Source organism: Balaenoptera ricei, chromosome 21, assembly GCF_028023285.1.
Source record: "Balaenoptera ricei isolate mBalRic1 chromosome 21, mBalRic1.hap2, whole genome shotgun sequence".
Classification (NCBI taxonomy): domain Eukaryota; kingdom Metazoa; phylum Chordata; class Mammalia; order Artiodactyla; family Balaenopteridae; genus Balaenoptera; species Balaenoptera ricei.
The window spans coordinates 14339596-14354406 of NC_082659.1; the positions used below are offsets into that span (position 1 = coordinate 14339596).

A 14811-nucleotide genomic window follows, 5' to 3' on the forward strand; every position below is an offset into this window, starting at 1 on the left:
AATGGCGATATCATGGTTCACTCAGTTCTTATCCTAGAAATTTCAAAGGTCATGATATTCAGTCATATAACTTAGTGAATGGGTTATATGTTTGCAATGGAACTTGCAGTTCGGTGGTGTTCCTTTTTTTTCTTTCAGTTTTTCTGGTAAAGTCCTGTTACTCTAAAAGATATGAGTTATTTGAAGAAAGGCAAAGAAGGCTTAGAAAAATATCCTGTATGAATTATGTGATTATAAGGTTTTTGAACATGTTTCTCAAGAACATAACCATAAATACAGGGTTTCAAAAACTAAATCAAGGACACTCATATTGGGTGTGGTGAGCAATGGTTTCTAATCAAATTTCAGGGCTGGCCTTATGTTATATATAATACTGTGGTTTCTTGGATACTCTTAAAGGCACTAACAAAGAAAACTCTCTTTTTCCTGTTCACTGACACCTAAAATTCTTTTAAGACAAAGACGAGCAAATTGCAACCAGAAGCAGGTTTTGATAGAGGGGATGCAGAGGAATTATAGAATTTCAAAGAGATCCTGAAGGCATTGATCTAGGAGGGAAAGCGAGGACTGGGGGAATCAAAACAAAAGAGGGCCAAGGAAGAGCCTATTTGTTCAATTGTACTTTGAGGAGGCAAGTGGTTATTTTCAACTTTTTATGTCTTTTCCTTTGCATGTAATTAAAATATATAAGTGGAAAAAATACTGCAAAGTTAAATATAATCTTGATCCATTAGATTGACAATCAGTCAGGAAACTTGAGGCTTGGTAACCTGAGGGAGATTTAATAAGAATCAATTAAAACAACTTGTTATAACAAAGGACATTTGGAAAATTTCCCTTTAAGCCAAAGAAATATTAAGAAACCAAAATGGAAACCAAGGGATGGAACTGCCTGGTCCATTTGTATCAGAGAGAATGAAGGATTGTTCTCATTAGCAATGGAGACTGGCAATTCAGTGTTGCATTTGAGAGTTGTGCTTTTTCTTTTTAAAAAAATTAAACTCAGGATCACGATTAGGCACATTTATAGTTACATGAGAATGAGTCCTATATTTGGTGAGTAGGGACAATATATTAGAGACTGTATCTTTAATTCTGAGATAAGATACACAAATCATGATACAAAATAAACATGATTTCTAAATAATGCCAAATAAATAAATTACCTTTGTGGTTAAAAAATTGCTAAACGGTATGAAATTCAGGTTTATTTGGGAACCCAGGAAACCTAGAGAACTGGCGTTCTGTTTAATGACAAATGCTTACTGGTCTTTCATGCTGCAGAATGGATGACTTCCCAGGTTCATATTCAAAAATACTCCTTGGCTCAGAACGAAATTTCCTTGTGTCCACTTTTCTGTCTGGAGGGTCCCAGTCATGCCTAGAAATCAACAACAAATTACATATTAAAATAATTCTCTACGCTTAAAACCGTTGTATAAAACCACTGATTATCTGTTTTCAAAGCTAATTTTAGTATAGACTTTTTTTTAAAGCGTCTCAGGATAAAATGTTAATATGCAAAAAAATACCACATTTGTGTTCTGTTTTTCATAAATGATTTAAAGAAAGCCATTTCTTTGATTTCCTATTATATTTTCCTCTACTTTTTTTTCGTACAAGGACTATCCTCCTGCTGGCTCAATAACTCACACGAGGGGTTTGTATTGATAGAAATGCAGCCAGTTATCTGCTAGTGAACTCTGGGGTCACAAATGGCAGCTGTGTATTTTTGTGTTTAGAGGAAGCGGCGGTTATGCTCCATTAAGTTGTGTGAGTTTATCCCATCACTCTGTGACCTGGCGTCCTTGATCCGAAGTGACAAGGAGTAATGTACACGTCATGTTTGATCTTGTTTATCTTGCAAGTGGCATCATAGTTTGTCTGTGAAAAGTGCAAAAGTATCACTTGGGTTGCCATCCATAAGAGCAAGTTGTATGGCAGTGGAGACCCTCCATGGTTTTACCCTTGAAAAACCAGAGGCTGGCATCTATTCCATCGCATAGGAGACCCTGGAATCAGCTCTTTTTCCTGAACTAATATCCTTCAAGAGGCAGGCAAAGAGGGACTTCAAAAGTAAAGCTTTTCTAGGTAGCTGAGGCTGAAGACGTCTTCCTTTGGGAGGATCACATTTGAGGAAGAAGGATTTTCTGACTGTAGATGGAGGCAATTCTTTTGTTTTTTTCCTTTTTAAAAAAAAAATATTTTTTTATTTATTTGGCTGCGTCGGGTCTTAGTTGTGGCATGCGGGATCTTTGTTACCTGTGAGGGATCTTTGTTGCAGCATGCAGGATCTTTAGTTGTGGCATGTGAACTTCTTAGCTACGCACGTGGGATCTAGTTCCCCGACCGGGGATTGAACCCGGGCCCCCTGCATTGGGAGCTCAGAGTCTTAGCCACTGGACCACCAGGAAAGTCCCATGGTGGGGGTAGTTCTGACCCATAGAGTGGGATGAAATTCTGACTCCATGCATGTTGGAAATAGAAGTTTCTACAAGACAGGAGAATTAGGGGCAGGCAGGTCCTGGCTTTCTAGTAAATTGATGAGTAATATTCAGCAGACGTACTTTGAGCGTCACATAAGACAATGTATATGAAAACATTCTAGAAAATTTTAAGGGATTATCATGTTTCTCAATGAAAGATTTATTTTTACTAGACATATAGGACAAAATACATTTAAATCTGAGTTCATTTTGGTTCTTTTTTTATGGCAGAGATAGCATTTTGTGTCTAGACAATTATTTCTCAAATTTAAGACATAAAACCTATAAACATATAATCATCATGAGGAGACGGGCATTAAAATGAGAACTCTACACACATAATGTATGTCTATCTTTGTGGTATCTTATACCCTATATGATCATCAGTTACTTTTAATGGTACAGTAGGGTGTTGAATATAATATTTCTGGGATGGGTATGATAGATGGATGCTTAATAACCATATTAATACTGAATAATTCTTATATTCTTATTTATTATTGCTGGTATAGCATGAGCTATGGCTTTAGTTAGAGCTGAGTGTGAATCCTGGCTTGGACATACTAGCTGCATGAGCTGAGCAACTTACTTTAATTTTCAAAACCACAGCTTTTTTTTTTTTTTTTTCCTCTCTCTAAAATGGGTTTAAAATAGAACATATCTCATTGGGTTGTTCTCAGAATTAAGTGATATAATACAGGAAAAGTGCTTAGATTAGTGGCTCATAGTGAGGTCTCAATGAAGGTTACCTATAAGTAGTACTATTAGTCATTATCCTAATAAAAATGGCCCAATAGAAGTGTGTTTATAAATTTTTATTTTTGTTTGAATAGTTTCTATAAAAATATTTCAGTGGGGAAATTAAAGTTAGTGTGTGGAAATGAGTCACAGCTAGACACATCAACTAATGCCTTACTTATGATTTACGAATAACCTTTTCTGTTTTCAAAAAGATACTTTTGTGATCAGAGGGGCAATTTTAAATCATTAATAGTCCTAACATTTCAAATCTGAGGAAACTGAAAATTAACTGCATAGTCTCTGACCTGCTGTGCCAAAGGGAGTGTGTGTCAATTATTTCTATTTATTTGTCTCATATGCATTTATTGATCAAAGAGTGGAGATGACGCTCAGTTACTTCAAGTCGAACTCAGGTGACCATGGTATTAGGAACCAATATTGTGAAAGTGTTCACTACACTCTTGATAGAGGAGGTGAACATGGCACCTTTATAAGACTATACATATACTGTCTCAGAAAGGTAAGCACTGATTCTTCTGCTGAATGCCCTGTGGGCTTATTTTTATCCTAAGCTAAATACAGGACACTTCAGGGGAAAATGCCTTACTTTTCTGTTGAAGACCGATCTCTTGGTCGAAGTGGTGGGACTGGAGGAGGAACGTGCGGGGGAGGGACAGGCGAGGAAGCATCCTTAAAGGCATCAGTGCCGTTGTCGGAGTGGCTTTTGGAGAGGGGTCTGTAGGTCTGGGTCTTGGCAGCAGGATGTGACTGAGCACCGTAGGGTGAGTTGTACAGGCCTATCAGGAAACACAGCACAGCAAAACAAACACAGAACAGAAACAAATAACATGTTGAAAGTGCATTACATTACTTATACCCCACAAAAATATCCCATGATTTTACCAAGATTATTATCGGTAAACATATTCACAATGCATGCATTGGATGGTATGCTCTTGATTTATTAATATTATTAATTTATTAATCATTATTAATTCATTAATGGATTGAATACACGAGCATTGGTTACAGTGAATCCTCATCAGTTATTATGGAATTAGTAATAATTCCAACTGGTACTAGAAACAAACTTACAGATACTTAGCAAATTTTCTCGTGGATAATGTAAACTAATAACGTAGTTAAGATTTTAGAAGAAGATTAAGAATACTTAATAGAACTGTTTCCAAATATCTTCTATTACTTTAAAAGCTCTGATTTGCATATGATAATTGACATGTTAATTGCAATCAAACAAAATATTGAGCAAGTTAAATACATGCGGTGCAAGGCATAAGGAAACATCCACTCTCAATAAGCTTATAGCACATCTGGGGAAAAGAGACATGATTAGAATTATGATTGAAAATAATTGGTAGCATATGATAAAGGCCACATGAGGAAAACATATTTTAGGCATTAAAGATTTTAGAAGATGGTGATTGGTTGGAGAAGATATCACAGAACTGATGACACTAGAGTGAGCCCTGAAGGATTGGTTTGGGTGGGTCGGGGAAGAGGGCAGTGGAGATGGCAGAGGAAAAAAAGCAGCAGAAAGTGCAAGGCATAGAACAGCACGATGTAAGGTTAGTAGGAGGGGAAGAGACTAATCAGAGTTGCTTTGTCTACTGATTAAATGGTAAAACTCTAAAGGGCTCTGCAAGTTTATATGTAACTACCGTTCAATTTACTAATTCTAATGGATGCAAACTTCAATGTGAAAAATAATTATAAAAATTCTGAATTTCCTGCCACCTCAATCTTTTGAGCTAAGTGTATTTTCATTCATCTGCTTCTCCTGAAGGTCCATGCAAATTGGCTATGACAAATGAGACAGTGTCTGCAGTTTTGTTTTGCCTCAGTGCTACGGTCAGACTTCAACCTGAGCGCTTGTTAAGAACTAAACAACAGGCCCAAAATGGAGTTGCTCGTGCTAAGCCCCACAGCACCAAACCGAGACTTAACTTAGTTACAGTTTTGAGTCTCCCAGAAATGGAATCTAAAAGCTGTCCATCAGGAATGGCCTGGCCAGCACGAGTTAGATACTCTGCCTAACAGCCCCCTGCCCTCCCCTCGGGGAAAGTGACCTTGCAGTAACCCACCCGCTTTTTTTCTTAGTCTAACTTCCTTGTTCCTGCTCCCTTCTGCCTATTGAAAGTCTTTCATTTTGTTCAGCTCCTCAGAGCTCCTTTCTATCTGCTATATTGGATGCTGCCTGATTCATGAATCGTTTAATAAAGCCAAGAAGATCTTTAAAATCTTCTCAGTTGAATTTTGCATTTTAACAAGCTAAACACAGGAGAGGAGTTAGGAGAACCTGAGACCAGGAATAAAAGTTGAGGGAATCTTAGCAGGCCACCTGCTATCATCTGCAAGAGCGAGGACTGAAAACCAGATTCTTGCAGCTTGCTGAGCTTGTTCTGCTTGTTTTTTTCCCTCTACTTGTCGTCGGACACTAGTAGCAGAATCCTCAACAGGGAAAAGGCCTGAGTGCTGGCCTTCAGGCCTCACGGAGGGGACAACCTCATCCAGCTTGGGGGTGTGGCTGGCAAGGGGACCTTGATGGGAGGCTGCAGCTGCCGAACGGGACGTGGGCCTCGGAGACTGCTCTACAGAAGGGAATAGCAGGCACTGTGCAATCGTCCTGAGCCTGGGGCCGGGAAGTGACAGGCGGCCTCGTGTGGGGTCCCCTGATGTGACATTTAGGAGAAAGAGATGATGGAAACATTTTTTAGGGGTCCCTCACTCCAGCCCTTAACCACTTCACAAGATACCAACTTACTCAAGTACAAGTGGAAATGCCCAGAATTGAAGTTGTTCCATTATGACCGCTGGCAACTCTGAGTCAGAAAAGTGGTCCAGCAAAGTGGGATGTTTAAAAATCCTTCAATGAATGATTGCATTTGGAGCAAAAGCATGGACAGGGTCACAAAATACTTTGCTTGACTTGTTTTTGGTGAACTGTATCAGAAAGATCTTACGCAATTGTAATCATTCTCTCTACTGATAAAAGAAGATCTTTATCTTATTTTGTACCCCCTATTACAGTATGTTCTTTCCTGCTGTCCTTCACACTTTGGTTAAACATTCCTGAAGCCGAGAATAAACTAACAGTGGGGATGAAGGAGATAAAATAGTATTAGTTCTCATTTCCATGAGAAAAGATCAAATCTTTCGTTATACATGCTGAGAAAAGAAAAAAAGCATCTTCCTAATTGTAGAAACTGAAATCGTGCACTCAGAGTGGTAAAAAAAAGGTGACTGGGAAGTTCTTCCAAGCATGGGAGGGCACAGTGTATTCATGCCAAGCAAGGAAACCAAACCCATCCTACCTGCATTATATGTATAAGGAGTATTATACATGTCTGTGTCATCATCTAGAAAATGAAACATAAATATTATGGTAATACAGATTGGTCACCACATCCTAACAAGATAGCAGAACTTCAGAGAAACAACAGATTTGTTAGAAAACCAACACATTTTGCCTAGTTCATAAAACCATTTTTAAATTTTCAAATATTATGGGGGGTTTTTTTTTTCTGTTTTTTTTTTTTTTGCTGGGCCTTTGCAAATTGACTTCTCTGGGCTGTAAAGGTTTGCTCTGCTGCCCACTTCACAGCATACAGATATCAGTCCCTCTTCCTCCTTTCCGCCTGTTCTGGATCATGAATTTCCTTTAGTAAGTGCTTTAAAGATCCCTTGTCAACTCAGTGAGACCCAGCTACAGTCACTGTCTTGATATGGGGCAGATACACGTGGACAGAGGAATAATGTGTCCGTTTAAGCAGATAATACGCCAGGCCAGTTTATACTGTGGATGGGGAAGGATGAAGGCATAAAGCCAGAGCCCCTGGCACTACTCCAAGGGTCACCTTCTAAGAGGCTTCCTGGCAGCTCAGGGGTGAAGCAGGAGCGCAGGTGTCTGGGAGTGGAGGGGTGATCTAAGAATAAGGAGGAGTGCTGAAAAGAAGGGAGGGCCATGAAGTTTGCTGGGGTCTTGACAGTCTGTGTGAACCGAAACTACACGAACGAGTATGCATCCTTCAGCCCACAAGGACCTGACCAGAAAACAGAACTACATACCTGGCTTGTGCACCATGTGGATTTGCTTAAACATGGTCTTGTACCAGTCCTTTGGCCTGTCAACTGTCTGTAAAAGAAAATGTCCAACAGTTACAAAACTGGTTCCAAATAAACATTGTTCCTCTTTGTATATTTTATCTTTTTAAATAACAGATTTCTGTTCTGACTCTTTACTATGTCATGATGACATATCAGTAATTTATCCAGGGATACATGCAATTTGTAAATATATTACCCTTTGTTTGGGTGGAGGCTGAGTTGGAATGTTATACGCTATGGTTCTATTTCTTCCAGGTCACAGCTGTGCCCAGCCCTAGATAGTTGATATTTGTGCAAGCTTATTTATATAAAATTAACTGAATAAAAGTTATACTGTTGTAATTGTTTGCTTCGCTCCTTTTGGATATTATGGATATTATCATTATCCATAATAACTTGTTAGTATACTGTTCAAGACATTATTTTAAAAATTAACTAGGGAATATTTTGGACTCGAATTGTATTCTGATCATCGGCTTAGAATTAGAGAAATAAAAATTTGGTATTTACTAGTCTAAGTTACTAAAATACTGACTATAGTAAACAATCTAGTGTCCTAGAGCAAGTCACAAAATATAGATATTGTTTCAAAATTTCTTTAACGTGATAATAAAATGTTGGCAACATTTGCTGTGCTAAACTGTAAGTTCCTTAAAAGCAGAAGCTCCTTATCCACCCCGCTTTTGACATAATATAAACAGTAGGCTGCAGTGGAAAGCTGAGATTAATGTCAGATCAACCTAGATTCAAATCTTGGTTCCTTTCATTACTGTTTAATACTTCCAAGCAATAAGAATTTGGGCAAGTGAGGTAACCTTTTAGGGCCTCAGTTTTCTCTTCTCTAAGATGAAATAATTATATCCACATCGTAGAATGGTTATGGAAATTGAAAGAGACAGTGTATACAAAAAGACCTAGAACAATGCCTAGAAGATAAGAAATGTTCAATAAATCATAACAGTAGGGAACCTCAGATATTTACAGAATAAAACAATGAATGAATCCAGGTTATTGGATGGAAGTCTACCTAATCGTATACCTGTGAAAGTGGACATATGCCTTTATAATCATAATTCAAGATTTTGCTTGGAGTGTCTTCATTTTAACTCTTCCAGGGTTATTCTGGTAAGAAACTTGACCATTCTGTATATAGTGACTAAATATACAGATTTTTCGAGGCAGTTCTCTTCAAAGAAGATATTCTGTTAGGAAGGCCACAAAAATATTCTTGTATTTGTTAGACTGAGCTTTGGTGTAGATTTTATATCCTGATTTTTCTTTCCAATGTGGTCATCGTGTTTTCCATCTGGAAATTGAGGGTTTTGTGCTATATCTAGACTTATTTTGATCTCTAAGAATATATGATTCTGGTAATCACCACAAATACAGAGTAACATCAAGGGCTAATTGACTTTGTTGGGAATCACTTCTTCACTCATTCTAGGCTCTTTCTACAATGGAAATATTGAGTGGATCACTGGTGGACTTTATACTCAAATGGTGGGAGCTGGTGGGAGAGGCAGTGATAAAGCAAGAGTCTAGCTGTTATTTGCTGGGTTAAACAAAGTAGATGAACATGTATCTTTAAGGGACATTTATTTTCATAAAAGATGGATTTCTTTTTCATTAAGCTTTAATTCCTTTGCAGTCTTTAGCAATAAAAAATAAGACATAACTTTGTGTAAAAATGTTTCCCAGCCATACCTGGACACAACCAATGGCAACGAGGAGGCTGAATAAGTGAGTTATATCGCTGTATATGGCAATGCATCCTGACAGACAGGAGTTTTTCCTTCACTTGCTGGAGGGCACATATCCGGCGGGATCTCTGTTGTGCCATCTGCTAGCTTTATATGGTGAGCACAGAGATGCCAGGAAATGCCCAAGTTGGTTGGCAAAGAGGAGTGTGAGACTGGTAAATGGGAATACTAAAACTCTATGTCCCTTTCTAAAAGAAATCCTCTAAGCACTTAAAGTCCCTTTTATAAATGCCACCATGTAGGTTGTTACGGCAAACATTGAGATTAGGTAAACGGAAGTCTACTCAAATTTCAGGAAGCTTACTTGTGTATTTGTTCTTCACAATGATTTTGCATGGACAGTAGCTACTAGTAAATCACTATTTGGTTGTTTTCTATAACTTGGCTGAATATACCTGAAATTTTACACTCCTGTAGTTTACAAAACATCAGAACTCTACATTGATTTGTCGTGCAGAGATTTCCAAAAAGGGAAAAGACACATATTTTCTACATTTTTGGTGATAATTATCATTATCCATAATAACTTGTTAGTGAGTATAGTGTTCAAGACATTATTTTAAAAATTAACTAGGGAATATTTTGGACTCGAATTGTATTCTGATCATTGCCTTAGAATTAGAGAAATAAAAATTTGGTATTTACTAGTCTAAGTTACTAAAATACTGACTATAGTAAACAATCTAGTGTCCTAGAGCAAGTCACAAAATACAGATATTGTTTCAAAATTTCTTTAACGTGATAATAAAATGTTGGCAACATTTGCTGTGCTAAACTAAGTTCCTTAAAAGCAGAAGCTCCTTATCCACCCCACTTTTGACATAATATAAACAGTAGGCTGCAGTGGAAAGCTGAGATTAATGTCAGATCAACCTAGATTCAAATCTTGGTTCCTTTCATTACTGTTTAATACTTCCAAGCAATAAGAATGTACACCAGTATACATTATTCTATTCTATTTTCGCCCCTTTCCAGATTGGAAAAGACTCAAATGTTGTTATATTTGAACTTGAAGGAAAGAATCTTACATTTCACTTAACTACTCGCCTTAATTACACAGTCTCGTGGGATCTGAACCCTAGCGGGTTTTGTTGTTGTTGTTTTTAAGGATGGCAGTAAAAGGCTAACATTAGACATCCCAGGTCGCATGAGAGAGGGCAGTCTGGGGAGCTGCTTCCCTTTCTTCAGATAACATTTGGTTAATTCTTGGCTTTCTAGAGTTTCCATGTTACTTTTTGAAATTCTGTTTCCTTGGTCTATGCTGGTTGTCTAAAATGAGACTCTGAGATGATACACTGGGACAGTACTGCCTTTGGTGTGTACACTGAGCAGAAAGTCCCTGTGAAGCAATGTAAGTCTGATAATTATTACTTTCTATGCGGATGAGAAAGAAAAACAGCCTTGGAGATTCTTGGCCTGCTGTGGCTCAGACATGGCGAGACTCCACATTTATAAACACAGCTATACTTGGGGATGTGCTCTGTGGGGCTGACAGATAAGAAATGTGAATGACTCTTCACACCTGTACCTTCTCTGTAAACTTTGAACAGTCTACATAAGAGCACAGCTGTACATAAAAATGCTGGTTCCTTATAAGGAACTTCTGAGTTGCTTATGTTTTTATTTTCTATTTTATAGAGGGGGAACTTGCATTGAATGTCTAGTATCTGCATTTGTTTATGCATATCTAAACATGCTTTTGATTTGGCAGTAGATTAAAAATATATAAATTTTTAATATTTCTTGCTTTTTCACTAACCATCTATAACATCTCAGTTTTTTCCTTTTAAAACGTAAAAAGCAAGGTCTTGCTATTTAAGAAAATTATATCTTACGAATAAAGACAGTTTCAGCTTTGCATGTCCATTTGTGTCTATCATATATTGACTTAAAAACACACCTAGAGGTCTCAGATAAAATCAGACAATCTATAACTACACAGAATCAGGGATCTCCTAATTTGTCAAGGGTCAGTTAAACAAAACCAGAGACACTGTACCTGTCTGACACTGTATCCCTACATTATTAGGAAAAAAAATTCAAATTAAACCATTTTGAGTCAGAAATCTTAAAAGAGAAACAAACAACAAAGTGCCACCACCGGAAACATGCAGTCACCATAAGATTAAGAATGTTAGTCACAATCCCTGAACTTTTCCTGTCACTTAAATATGACAATCATTGGTTCCAACAGAGATTTTTAGGACTTTATAATTAGTCACGTTCAACATCCCCAGAATCTAATGAGTCTAAAGCCCCAGCAACTGCTCTACAGATTTACTTTCTGGCTTCCAATTCTAATATAGATACTTGGAATAATCAATTTTCAACTCTCCTCTCCGAACACAGGATCCCCATATGATGAATGCAAATCCAAGAAGACAAGAGACCCCCAGTCTTTGTCTTTCGTTCTTTCTGAGCGATTCCAATCGTCCCTGATCTCTTTTTCTGATCTCTTGCCGGTTCTTTTCCTCTCTCCACCCTTGTCTTTGGCCCCCCAGGTTTGCCTTCCAGGCCAGTAGCTCTCGGCACCAGCCCAGCCGCGTACGTGGGTGTTGGAGACCGAGTGTATGCAGTCGGCGCTCCATTCTCTGACCACCCCCCAGTTTCACCTGCAGAGGTGCCGCCGCTCTCATCCTGGCGCCCCCAGTATTCCTTCGCGCAGGCCAGTACAGACCTCCTCTCCAAGTGGCCTGGATCAGCAAGCAGCTGCCTGCCCAAGCTCAGCCTCTGCTGCTGCTGAGCTTTGCCAGAAGGGGCTGCCCTGACACACCAAGCAATGTTCTGGCAGAGTTTAAAGACTTAAAAAAAAAAAACCCAAACACTTTCACTTATCGCCCCGGAGAGCTCACAGCAGGCACAGCTGACGAGGGACACTAAAACTGGTGTGTATTTTCCTCAGACAGTTTTTCCTTTCCATGACATGAACTCCCTTCCCTCCAATCATCTCGCTGCCCAGCACCCAATTCACAGCTCCCAGTCTCCTGGTGGTAACACACATCCATCTCAAGAAACAAATCACTGGTTTATTCACAATGCACATGGGAATTCAGTGCAGCCAAAGAATTCACATTTTCTTCTTCCTTCCCTTTTCTCTCTCTATTGCCCCAACACTCCGTGGAAAAGGTAAAACCAAACAAAGCCTACTTTTATCGTTTAACAGAATCACAATTTTCGTGATTTTTTTTTTGTGATTTTTAATTGAAATGGAAAAACAGGTTGGGTCATTATCTTCAATCGACAGTTCCCTTTCTCTGCCACACACAGCATAATATTCATGAGAACTCAGATGGCACGGAGGGCAATCCTCATTATATAAGAGCATAGGAATGCACAAAGCCATTGACAATCCATCCTTTGTGGAGCTTGTGCACAGCCCCGGAGCAAGGCGCGCTGGCATTTCCTACCGTTCTAATTGCCGTGGGGATTCCGGATTCATCCACCGGCCCGATCCCCGGGTAGTGCGGTGCTTTGATGACTGTCACTCTCTTCTCCTCCTCTGAGGATCTGTACAGCGGTATCGAGCTGCCCATGCTGCCGTCCAGAGACTGTGCATGCTGGGGGTATGTCTCTGAGGAATCTGTGGAGAAAATTTGGCGAAATATACTTGATGCACGAGGAGTCAAATTAATGGAGCCTCATGCCTACCGTAATATAATATATTTAATTACATGTAATTACGTATAATTGCATAGTTATATGTAAATATATAATACTATATTATAATATATTTATAAATAAATATAAAGTGTATTTCCATCACTATGTCTTTTAACTCATTGACCTTAGATTTGAGCCACTCATTGTTAACGTGTAGGTATATATTGAATAGACCTCTAACAACAAGATCCTCATTATTCAGTGATGAGGGGAAGGGGAAGAATAATATTTGTTGAAAGACCATGCGGCCACGTGGCAGCCACTGTGTTAAGAAGGCATTGTACATGCATTACTTCATTTTATCCTTCTAGTAATCTTGGGTGAGGGGTCCATTTTATAAATGAGGGGACAGAAGCTGAGACAAGTTTAGTAATTTCCTTCAGGTCATCATTTACATTGCTATTATTTTGGTGAAACTGCTGACTACCATTATTTTAAAGTATGAAAGTGTACTTTTGGGATGAAAAATATGACTATTGAGTCTATGACACTGATTTTATAAAAATAAAGTGAAAACAAAAATCACATAAGGAAATCTTCACATCCAAACATATACTTGGATGTGAAAGCTTATGGGTAGAGAAATGATCGTAAGCTATTAGTATTAACGTTTATTTAAGACTCCACGATGGCCACTAAAGTAAAGTAGCTTCACTTTTACTCTAAAGTAGCAAAAACCATGACTTCTCACCCCTTGGATGTGAAAATTGCCCTAAGCATACATTGTGACTGAGATTTATCATGCTCTTCATGCCATCTTCGTTAAATTTTTGGTATACTTTCATAAGAAACAGAGAGGACATAGGTGTACTATATATTCCACTTAGAGTTTACAGGTATTTATGAAAATCTACATTATCATTTATTTAGTACAATTGATAATATGACCTCCTGTTTTTCTACAATAAATTTCAAAATTTTGCTGGCCAAGAATGACTCTTGGCCATGGTTTGTCAGATCTGTTAGTCAGGTCTCTTTTTATGTGCATATGGAAAAGTCCTTATGTCAGGGTGGCAGTCATTGATTACGTATAGGTATAGATATAAATATAGATATAGACATCTAAAAAGATATGACTGTGTTTTTGTAGCAAATTTATACAAAATTTCATAAGATTTTTTAAAAATTTAACTCATCATTATAAGGATATGTAGAGATAAGACCTTTGTAAACTAATATCCGTTATAATATTTGTAACTGCTGTTACTATGACTGTGTTTTAGTTTGCAACAGAAAAGCATTTTCAATCCATTTCTGATGAAGAATGAATAAAGCTAGGAATAAAACTGCTTTACGTGCCATTGTATGTAAAAGTAGTATCTTTTCCAAGCAACTCTGAATTAAGACGCAAAGTGATATTTGACTCTGATTTTCCATTTAATTACAGAAAGGATTTGAGTGGGCAACCATGATGCTAGTATTTCTATCAAACACTTTTTGAGCACTGAGTATTTGCAAAGTCCTAGCCTAAACAGACAGTGTTAACTCTCTTCATATGTGGGTCATAAGATTCTATGAACTTATAGCTTACAAGTTAGCCTTTTATTTTATTATGCTCTTATATGGTCCACTAACTCTCATTTTTGCAGCTTTGTCCTCAACTTTATAAAGTTCCTCTAGGGCAGAATAGATTTGTATATCCTCCTCAGGACCTATCTCAGCACTGGCCAATTGGAATTTGTTCAGTATTTATCTACAGAATTTCTTTCTCTGTAGTATAGTTTATATGTAAAATCCACCCATTGATATGTTCTAATATAAAAGCCTGTCCATACTTAAGTATTTATATATTTTGTTTGTTGGGGTGGGAGGGACAAAACTGTGTTCATTAAGACAGGCAAAGGGGACAGAATCCAACTTTGATAATAATTATTTGGAAAAATATTATGGCTAGGATAATTTGTAGTTTTACTATAGATCTGTGATCATGCATAGCTCCATAAAGAATCTAGATATAACGGACTCCTTTTATAATACTACACCAGGGAGTGATTATATAAGGGCAGTATTTTGGCACAAAGACATTCTACTCTCTTATA

At 37.9% G+C, this 14811-nt stretch overlaps 2 protein-coding genes across 13 annotated transcripts in view; one reads left to right on the top strand and one right to left on the bottom strand.

Annotated features, from left to right (window-relative positions):
- Positions 1-14811, top strand: part of TLR3 (toll like receptor 3) — a 507043-nt gene that overhangs the window by 167204 nt on the left and 325028 nt on the right. The window lies entirely within an intron of this gene.
- SORBS2 (sorbin and SH3 domain containing 2) overlaps positions 1-14811 on the bottom strand; it is a 203307-nt gene that overhangs the window by 52234 nt on the left and 136262 nt on the right. For 4 of the 8 annotated variants that reach the window (XM_059909526.1, XM_059909525.1, XM_059909521.1 and 1 more), the window contains exons 8-12: positions 12520-12692; positions 7314-7380; positions 6560-6604; positions 3835-4024; positions 1267-1381 (exon numbers count right to left, since the gene is read on the bottom strand). In XM_059909526.1, the coding sequence (XP_059765509.1) occupies positions 1267-1381; positions 3835-4024; positions 6560-6604; positions 7314-7380; positions 12520-12692 (590 nt within the window). Of the gene's footprint in view, positions 1-1266; positions 1382-3834; positions 4025-6559; positions 6605-7313; positions 7381-11724; positions 11870-12519; positions 12693-14811 lie in introns of those variants that run through there. The other 4 variants (XM_059909522.1, XM_059909523.1, XM_059909528.1 and 1 more) reach the window with 4 other exon arrangements.